The sequence below is a fragment of the Harmonia axyridis genome, chromosome 1 (genome assembly GCF_914767665.1).
Source record: "Harmonia axyridis chromosome 1, icHarAxyr1.1, whole genome shotgun sequence".
NCBI lineage: Eukaryota > Metazoa > Arthropoda > Insecta > Coleoptera > Coccinellidae > Harmonia > Harmonia axyridis.
The window spans coordinates 52,698,110-52,708,507 of NC_059501.1; the positions used below are offsets into that span (position 1 = coordinate 52,698,110).

General features: G+C 32.5%; 1 protein-coding gene across 4 annotated transcripts; it reads right to left on the bottom strand.

Moving 5' to 3' along the window:
• Window positions 1-846: 846 nt before the first annotated feature.
• LOC123684673 lies at window positions 847-7,961 on the bottom strand. Of its 4 annotated transcripts, none has more exons than XM_045624050.1 (5): window positions 7,368-7,961; window positions 6,997-7,164; window positions 5,753-5,912; window positions 3,785-3,931; window positions 847-1,401 (listed from the first exon to the last, which is right to left on the bottom strand). In XM_045624050.1, exons 1-5 carry the CDS (start codon window positions 7,497-7,499, stop codon window positions 1,364-1,366), a joined length of 645 nt encoding a protein of 214 aa, XP_045480006.1. In that variant the 5' UTR covers window positions 7,500-7,961; the 3' UTR covers window positions 847-1,363. The 4 variants fall into 4 exon arrangements, 3 of the variants coding, with proteins under 3 accessions (XP_045480006.1, XP_045479997.1, XP_045479988.1); XR_006748168.1 differs by having other exon boundaries at window positions 851-1,401; window positions 5,811-5,912; window positions 7,350-7,961; XM_045624041.1 differs by having other exon boundaries at window positions 852-1,401; window positions 5,753-5,909; window positions 7,350-7,961.
• Window positions 7,962-10,398: the final 2,437 nt, after the last annotated feature.

The following is a 10,398-nucleotide window of genomic DNA, read 5'->3' on the forward strand; positions in this document are numbered from 1 at the left end:
ATTCAAAATCGCAAAACGGTTATCCCAAAGCTGAACTTGCTCAGAGTAACGGAGAAGAAAAATATATATAGTTGGTAAATTGAAGAACAGATGAATGTGGGTGATTCATCATTGAATTTGGAGAAAATCCTTATTGTTCCACAATTTTAATCATGAGAACAATAAACACTTTTTCTCCGAATTCAATATATATATGGTGGATTTATTGGAATGGATCTGAAGCATGGATTTCGCATCTATCATGCGAATTTCATGATATGATGCCTCCACAATCTTCATCTTCACCAATTCAAACTATGGGGTATATTCGCGATAATAAGTTGAAGGAAGCATTTTCAAAGCTTTGTGTACCTAGTTCTCAGAATTATTTCGACGCCGCCTATGTATGTAGCTAGTACAGTGTGTGACAAGATCAGCATACAGCCGGTTAGCTTATTTCTCCATGTAATCTGAACTGACAGAACCATTGGTTTTTCGAGCAATTTTTCGAAAATGAAAATACAAAAAGTTACTCTCTAAATTCATATTCATTTGCACCTCATGCATATTATTTTCTTCTTACCAATCCTAAAATGAATTTAATTTTTTGTACAAGTTTGAAATTGTTGGTTTCTTGTAAATGCTTATTTCTATTTTATCATCAACATTTTTCAAAGAGATACTTTCAATATTTTCATCGCTCGATTACCCAATATTATTTTTTTGCATTCTGCAGAGTTAGCTTCTGTTAGGGCGGCAAATTGGGTCTCTGTCTAGGGTGACTGTTTGGCTAGCAACGGCCCTGCCTGCTTCTGTATTATATTTATGTCGTAGTCAATCAATTTAATCTCTTACCGAGTACTATAATGTATTTTTTACATTTCAAATAAAAAAGATGATACCTTCAAAAGAGACAGCTACCTAGATAACGGGCTCAAAATAAATCCTTCTACTGGAAAACCCTTTATTATTTTTACTTTTGAAGTCAAAATAAATAGCTCAAAATTAAGAAGTCTATCAGAAAAACTGTTTGCTATAAAAAAACACAGAACTTAAACTATTTATTTGATATAATCTCATTTTCTTTCCCAACTCCCCAAAAAATTTTGTGCTCAAAAGGCATAAGATTAGAGGTTCAAATTTGTTCTGAAATGCATAAATTAGGTAATACACATTCATTAACTTCTAGAATTCGAAACTGCATAGATGCGTCATCTACAATATTGAGACAACACTAACAACTTATCGAAACCACTATCGAACCAATGTTTCAGTTTCCTGTTTATAACTAACGGATAGACTTGCTAGCGTCATCTACATAAAAGAAGAATAATCAGAATCTGAATTGGCGGATGCGATACATTTCTCCAATTTTCCTTCAATCTCAATATCTCGAAGTGCCTGGTGATGTGTACTCACTCCCTGCAAGAAGATATATTTTCAAGTTAATGACATCCGTGAAAAATCACAAATATGAGACCAAATTAACTGAGCATTATACCTATTCGCCATTCAAAAGCCAACTATGAACAAATAAGCTTGTAAATAATTAACTAATTACATTGAAAAGGAGTTGGTTAATAACGAAAATACTTTGAATTAGTGCTTTAGATGTTCAAACTCTCATTCATTTAGTTTAAAAATTTCGAAAATAAAATTCCTCAATATTTCCATCAATCCTTAATTATAATTGTAAGTTACAATTATTGTGATTTTTAAGGTATTAAAAAATATTCCTTTGAACTGCTTACCATATAATCCAATATTTATCATAAACATTACTCTAATAATTCTTTATATTTTCTTTTGTTGTTATAATTGATGGGGGCGGTAAAACTGCCACCTTCAGACCTAGAAGTGTCACGTTGTAACAATCTACCTAACTCCTGAAGTTTTTGTGTTATTTATCTTTGCCTCTTTCAAAATATTTCATCTTACGCTTCACAGAGAAATTTAAACAATTCTTTTTTTTTTAGAGTTCTTGATTTTTTTGGTTTGTATGCTACAGATTGGCGTTTTAGAAATGCGATTATATGGGCTTTCTCCAAGAAGTTAACGTTTTGCCGTGGCCAACCCCCGTTAAGCTAGCAGAACCACTTTCGAATTTTCGATTTTTTTTTGGCCATAATTTTAGGCTCATTTTAGGCTAATTTATTACCCTATTCAAAAATTTTTTGCTCCTTAATTGTCGGAGAAATCGCGGGTTCTGCTAGCTTAACGTTAAGCTAGCAGAACCACCAAGCTAATCGATATCTTATGGAAAATCTGATAACACCATAATTTTATGCTCTTTTTAGGCTCACGTTTGAACCCATTACCAAATTCCTGAATATTCGTTTTTTTTTAAAAAACCCTGAGTTTTGCTAGCTTTACGGTTAAGCTAGCAGAACCCAATCGTAAATATAGACCTCAGAATAATTTGATTATCATAATAATTTTAGGCTCTATTCAAGCTAATCAATTACCCTATTCCGAAATTTTTTGTTTTCCAAATTACCGAGATCTCATGAGTTCCACTACTTCATTCATCCAATTCCGTCAGTACGTGAAAAATGCAAATCTCATATGAATATGGAAAAAATTATTACGGCATAATTTTAGGCTCTATTCAAACTAATCAATTACCCTATTCCAAAATTTTTTGCTCCTCATATTACTGAGAACTCGTGAGTACTTCTACTGCATTCGTCCAATTCCGTCAGTATGTGAAAAATGCAAATCTCATATGAATATGGAAACAATTATTACGGCATAATATTAGGCTCCATTCAAACTCATTAATTACCCCATTCCGAAATTTTTTGCTCCTCAGATTACCGAGTTCTCATGAGTACTGCTAGCTTAAATGTAAAGCTAGCAGAACCCAGTGTTTTTTAAAAAAACGTAAATTCAGAAATTTGGTAATCGGTTCAAACGTGAGCCTAAAAAGAGCCTAAAATTATGTTGTAATCAGATTTTCCATAATATATCGATTAGCTTGGTGGTTCTGCTAGCTTAACGTTAAGCTAGCAGAACCCGCGATTTCTCCGACAATTAAGGAGCAAAAAATTTTTGAATAGGGTAATAAATTAGCCTAAAATGAGCCTAAAATTATGGCCAAAAAAAAATCGAAAATTCGAAAGTGGTTCTGCTAGCTTAACCGGGGTCCGTGGCCACCCAGTTCACGGGGTTCCAATCGCATTGAATCCAATTTGTGGGATATTATGGGGACGAGACTTCTCAATTTGCAGCAATTTCCATAACCTCCACAACTCTGGCACAGTTAATTGAAGAAGTTCGAATTGCCACAAGCAAGCATCGACAACTTATATAAGAGTGTATTCAGTTACGGTATCATCAAATACAATAATACATTATGTATTCATGAAAATGTTATCATTTCATTCTTGGTGTAAGAGTAAGTGCATTGCCAAAAAATGAAGTTATTCTTTCTGGGTGTAATACTTCTATGTTAACTGAGTTCATAATTAAATGAACATACTATAATCCTGACAAATTCATGATAGATATCAATTATAATAACTAGTGAATTCGATCATTTCAATAGTGATTTCCGTTTTACCACGTTCTATTAGTCATTATTAAAAAAACTAGGTATTACCTGTTACCTTCATTGTATACATCCTAGGTCTATACCTAGGTTGTATACAATACAATGAAGGTAACAATATTTTTGTTGTTGATAAAAATTCCTCAATTGTTGGGACCACTCAAGTCTCTAGTTTAACAAACGAGAAAAGAAGTTACTCACTAACCGAAAGAATCATTAGAATGAAGTGTGAGCTACATAAAAGGAATACCTAACCTCCTAAGGAGGGGCTCTCTCCTGGTATTGGCATATGTGATCTTGTGTGCCACGTCACCAAAAATTCGATGAGTTCGGGAATATCCGTAATATTAGATATTGACTGCCAATAATCCCAAATTATACTTATCATCAACAACCAAATACCTACAAAAAATGGTCAGAGTATTTTATCGTTATAATTCAATTAATAAATATTATCTTTATACAGCAATATAAATCTTCTCAATAAAAATGATCGAAACAGTTATGAACAGGGGCATATTTGAAGAAAAGCTGTCCTAGGATAAAAATTATTATTAGCTACCAAATACTGGGTTAAATCAGAGAAATCTGGGTTATATCCCTGAAGTGGTCCGAATTTCACAATACTATTTCAATGATATATGTCAAACAGAAACTGTCATCCGAATATGTTCAGTTGAAGGTAAGCCCTTCAACAATATGAATCGTTTATCTACTGATCGACATGTGAAAATTATGAAAACTACGAAAATATTGATTCTGTAATAAGTACAACGTGCATTATTATGGTCGATTATGCTCGACATCATCGTCCATCTGAGTGTACAATTGGCAAGACAGTGAAAAAATTCGAAGAGACCGTATTGGTGACTATGATATTTTAAAGCCCATATCATCATCAAATTGCACGCTTGATCGAAAATATTGCTGTAGGTGAAAGTTTCAAAGAAGATCCAAATACATATAACGATTCCTCGGTGCGCATAATATTTGGGTCTCTCTCCCGGCTCGCTATGGCATATTTTGCACCTGGCCCTCTGGGTTTGCATCTCTATCCTTAAAAGGTTCAGTTCCCACAAGAATTCAAGCTAGCTGATCATGGGATGCGTAGAACATATTATGCCGACTGGGTGCTTGAACAACAACGTTTTTTCTTCGCGATGCACGCATATTTTTCACTCGACGACTATGTAAACAAGCAAAATTGTCTCATATGGGGAAGGTAAAATACTCATGTAACTGCTGAGTGACCATTTCATCCACAAAAGTCTCTGTATGGTATGGAATTTGGTCTGGTGGAGTGATTGGCTGTACTTTTTTGAAAATGAAGAAGGTGTCACTCAAACCGTCAATTCTCCTTGCTATAGCCAAATGTTTACCGATTTTTTTAGGCCTGAAATTAATAATATGGAATTGGAAGAGATGTACTTGGTTCCAGCAAGATGGTGCAACAAGGTACACAACATGACCCTTTTAGGCTTCATTGTAAGAAAATTCCTAGGACGCGTAATTTCTCATTTAGGCGATGTGAATTGGCCATCAAGATCTTGTAATTTATCGCCTTCGGATTTTTTGTGTGGTGTATGAAGGATTGTGTTTATGCAGACTAACGATAATCCTCAGATTATTGACGATGTGAAACCAATATCCGTCAAGTTATTGATGAGATATTTGCCCGAAATAAATAAATTTTGTACAGACTATTGGTTGAGATAAATAAAAAAAAATGTGCCGGCGAACCATCGAAAATTACCTCACAATGAAATACAATATGGAAGCAACGTTTATTTTTTGAACGGCGGAACTGGCTCTAAGAGCGTAAGCCAGTAATATCTTAAAAGGATTTTGTTGAGAATAGAAAAATTCCTACCAGAACACCAATATCATATCAATATTATGCTGTCGAAATTGAAGTGAAAAAGCAGGCCACTTAATGAATCTCGGAAACAAGAGGAATGTGAGTGTTGAGACCTGTTAATTATTATATATTTTAATCCAATGATGGTAACGCAGAGTCGCAAGTGAAGTCACAGAGATTAAGTTGGCACACTAAAATGGCGAAGACAACTAACATATATGACATTATAAGCACTGACGTGAGAGCTCATTCAGTGGCGCCCTTTGATACCACTGAACTATATAAAGGTACACCTATGTGGCAACCGAGGATGATGGGCACATGAATGAACGAGCGTTCAAAAGTTCCTATTATAAACTGCTTACCTATAATAAGATAGAAATGTCCGATATCTATGTAAAGGTCCTTCACTTTAGTACTAACCTTCATAGCGTAATCGACCAAATGTACCAGCCTAGCAAAAACGTAAATATTCCAGTTAATCAACATCGTGATAATCCACAAAAAGATGAGCACTGCATTCTTCTAGGCAACAGAAAATAATTTTTATATCTGTTTTGTTTATTATAAATCATGTCCTCCAATGGTGAAGAGGATAAATAATCCCATTGTATAGAAAAATGATACAGGGGATTTCCATTTGGCCACAAGCACCTTAAAATTAGGTGGCATTGTTAGATTTGCCTCTTGTAATATTGGTTGCATACATTAGACACTATAGGATAAAATGTTCAAGAGTCTACCTCTAGAGGTCTAGAATCTAAAATCTAAATGAATCAGCGCCTTTGTTGAAAAATGATCACCTAATTGCATATGAGTGGAACTTTAAAACCTGATAACTCATACTTGAAGAAATGTTTCACATATAAAACGATAATTTTCTTCTATATAATTCTTGATTTTCACGTATTTTTCCCTGAAGTTATTCGTATTTATTGAATTATTGATGTAATTTATGATTTATTGATGTTTTTTGAAAGCTAAATCCGGCAGACGGTTTCCCAAGTTTATTGCACGATCAATGTATGAAGGGTAGAGATATCTCTACCCTCCATATCAGTAGCTTGAGTGGCTTTCCAAAATGGGGGATCATTATAATCAAACAAAAAGGCGGCATTTGTCTTAAGACACAGTACTATGTAATCTTGAGAGATATACATCGTGAACGAAAAATCTTCAGACCACATGAAAAGGGTGAAAACTGAACGCTTAAATTGAACTACAAAATATTTACATTCCTAAAACAATATAATCTGTTGAACACTCAAATAATTGGATTGGGATGGAGTATGTATTCAGTTAGTATACATGGTCTATTTCAAATGGGATGAAAAATTGCTTCGTTTCACTTTTATAGCTATCATTAATTATACACAAATACATATAAGTGATTTTTTCATTGAAAACGAAATCTTTTTTGTTTCAATTGAATATTGCAAAATGAATATGGTGGATATAACTGCGAAAATTGTTCAAATTCTCTTACTAATTTTGATTTACGATCATCAAAATAATGAGATCGGGTGAAGAATTATTACAAACAATAAAAAGAAAGAAAATAGGGTTATTCATTACCAAAATGAATTCAAGAATGAGGAAATAAACTCACATATTTGATTCCATAAAATAAAGCGGCGTTGAAAGAAAATATCCAGAAATCAAAAATTAAGATTAAAACCAAAACATGAGCAGGAAAATTCTGTGTATCTCCAAATATGACGAAATAAAGGCTGGATTTTGAGATCAAAGCTAACATTCCGATTGCTAATGTGACGATCTGAAAAAAAAAACAAATTTTCAGCATCGTTTATTATCAGCGAATCGAATCATTGAAGTTCTAAAATTCTGAGAGATCTCTACAGGCCTAGGAGAGTTGGGATAAAAAATATTGAAACATTCAAACTCAAACATAGCTTTATTATTTTTCAATTATTAATTATGATGTGTTCTAGAAAAACTTACGAACGTTATCAAACATACAATGTAACCCCACCATTTTTCTGGTTTATAATTGAAGAATTTTCTCATTTTCCTGAAAAGGCTTGGTCGCTCGTTTGGCGAATAAGCACTCAATGTTGAATCTCTGCGACTAAAAAAGGAATCTATTTTCATTTTCAACTTTGTTTGAAATATAATACAAATCGATGTCAGAAATATGTCAGTATATCAACTGCCAAAATATATTCTTCAGTAATCAGGTCACAAATAAAAACATATTTGTATATGACTCTGTTATTTTTCTGAAGACATTTCCATAGATAACCACAAGAATCCAGGTTGATAAATAAGTTTTTGTATTATTTTTCACATTAATTTTTTGTAACTGGTAGAACATTCATCACCATACCATTCATCTAACAGAAATATGTGAGATTGGGTTAAAACTTAGAATATAGATAGAAGGAACGGAAAGTAAACATTTGTCCTCGATCCCGAATACAAGAGAGATGGAAGTTTAGTGTCGCCAATCACAATCGACCTAGTCGATTGTGTGTGCGATCCATAGGCGTGGAGAATCCTGATTTGATTGTTGAATACTTTATCAGGAATCCTTTTTTATAACTTCACAATAGCTAAATCATTAAACTGAAAAAAACATTGACCCTTTTGAAACACGAAAGAATGTTTATGAATAAATCACATTGTAAACATTTTTTGAGCATCCATTGATGATTTCGAATTTAATCAAATTATGTTACGCTACTGCTATAGTGTCCCGTCAGACAAGGAGTGAAGAATGTTGGCATCAAAACAAATGCATCAGTTCCTCTTATTAATGTTCTAAGGGGTAAAATCCAGTTATTATATTTATCATTCATCTATTTATTATTCATTCACCATAGATCTGTAGATCTATAATAATTTTCAGGAGTAGATCAAAAATAAAGTAGTTCTAATTCTATGTCGATTTGTAACCTATTATCGGAAGTATCAACGATCAGAATTCAGAACTGTGAAATCTAATCTAATATTTTGTATGGATTAACAGATTGTCGAAACCAGAAAATTCAAGAAATAGACAAAGTTCACCGTAGTTAAGATTATAATACTTTACATGTTTATTATGTGGTTATTATGGTAACCTAGAAGGATCACAAATATTTCAATTCATCAACTGAATGTATGCCATTTCACTTTTTAAAACCAAGTTTTTACATAAACAGATCAGAATTATCTGGAAATGGAACCCAGAAGAGACTTTACTCAACATGATATTCATAAATTTAGTCTTGGCAGTTTTTATTGCTTAGTGAATCCTCGTTGTAATGAAGAATTCCAAAATTTCCTGAAGAATACAAGAAGAACTTCTCATATGCCTACATTGTATTTGTTCAATAAAGCCAGGACTTCTAATGAATATAAAGAAGAGGAATTCAATGATTTGTTAGACAGAGTTGATGAGTTTAACTCTTACGAGTTGCATCAACAGCATACTGACGAACAAAAATTGAAAAACATTGTCTTTCAGTGCAGTACCATATTAGACAAAACTGTTTACAATCCTTTCATAACATTTTTGAAGAATATGAGGCAATGATGTTAGATATTTACTGTTTTGAATGGATAATTTATAATTGTTAGATTTTAAAATAAGGGACTATTTTTTTCGTTACTTTTGATTCAATGTTTAATGTTGATTTAATATGAAATAATTAGTACATAACGATATCATCACACAGTATTAAACGAATGTGTAACTTGTAAGTTTCACATATACATTATTCGTTAATTTTGTAAAGTGAAAAATTAAATATTTTTCATTCCTGTTTATATATTTACTTGTTTGAGTGGAAAGATCCATATTTTCGGCTGATATTCTTTTTTTCTGTTCATTTACATTCAATGAACTTGTAGTTCATATGAATTGGTATGAGGTCTTTGAGAGCACTTTCTGTGTACAATCTTGATTTTACTAAAATTGGTAATGGACGGAAAAATATAATAACATTCCTTATTTATTTCTGCAACAATCTGTATATTCTAATTAATGTTTATGGACATTCAAAGTAGGTGAACTTCTTATATTTTTTAAACATTCTCAGAGCATAGTTAACATTTTCCAATTTTTTTGAAAACACTCTGAAGCATTAAAGACAATTGATAAAATATTTATCTTCATACCCAACTCTGGAAACATTAAAAAAAGTAGGTACTACTCCCATTCAATATCCACCAATACACAAAGAAATACAAAATATAAGAATGTTGGTCATTTAAAAAAAAATTGGTATTACACATAATAATTGTTCATAGATTTGTAGTAAACTCTTGACAATTATATAGCTATTATTACGACTAGGGTAATACGAATAGTATTATTTCCTGAGGTTGCATATAGTTACTACCTAGTGGATGTAGAGACAACCAAGAGAAATGTATCCATATTTCCCTTGTCAATAGTTTTTCGGTTGAAATAATATTGGTCTGAAAATGGCATAATATAGGATTGGACCTTTTTGAATTCATCGCGTTGTTAACCTTATTTAGGGCCCTGTTTGTAAAAATCATGGTTGGTTTTCACATCTTATCATAAATAAAATTGGTGAAATGTCAATCTCTATACGTGCTAATTAAGGTGTCTAAAATACATTTTAAAGTTTGGTTCCTGCAAAATCTAAAGCTGCTTATACTAAAGCATAAGAAGAATTTCAGAGTGAAAAAAAAAACTTTGGTGAATGGTGCGACGATTGAGGAAAATATTTTGCTAGCGTTCATTGAAAATTTGATATATTGCTCTGATTCTCGTTGTTTCTTTGTTGTATAAATAATTTATTTTATCACCGCAGTCGCAGAAATATTCACCAAACACGTTTTGGCTGAAATTATCGATGCTTCAGTAAATGTTGTATACAAATAAAAGAACTGATGTTAAAATGTTCCATGAAGTGGAAGTATTTATGAATTATAAAAATGAAGGATACTTGATAATTCTTAGAGGCATGCGATTCAATTATCTTCTTGTATTTGAAAGTGAAAGTTTGCCCACCCCTGGAATATTTTCTGACCGCGT

Coding starts and splice junctions, on each gene's coding strand:
- LOC123684673 (XM_045624032.1), bottom strand. CDS start 7,499: ATGAAAATAGATTCCTTTTTTAGTCGCAGAGATTCAACATTGAGTGCT. Junction 5,913..6,996: donor TATTTTATGGAATCAAATAT/GTGAGTTTATTT, acceptor TCTGTTGCCTAG/AAGAATGCAGTGCTCATCTT. Junction 1,402..3,784: donor AGAGAGCCCCTCCTTAGGAG/GTTAGGTATTCC, acceptor ATCTTCTTGCAG/GGAGTGAGTACACATCACCA.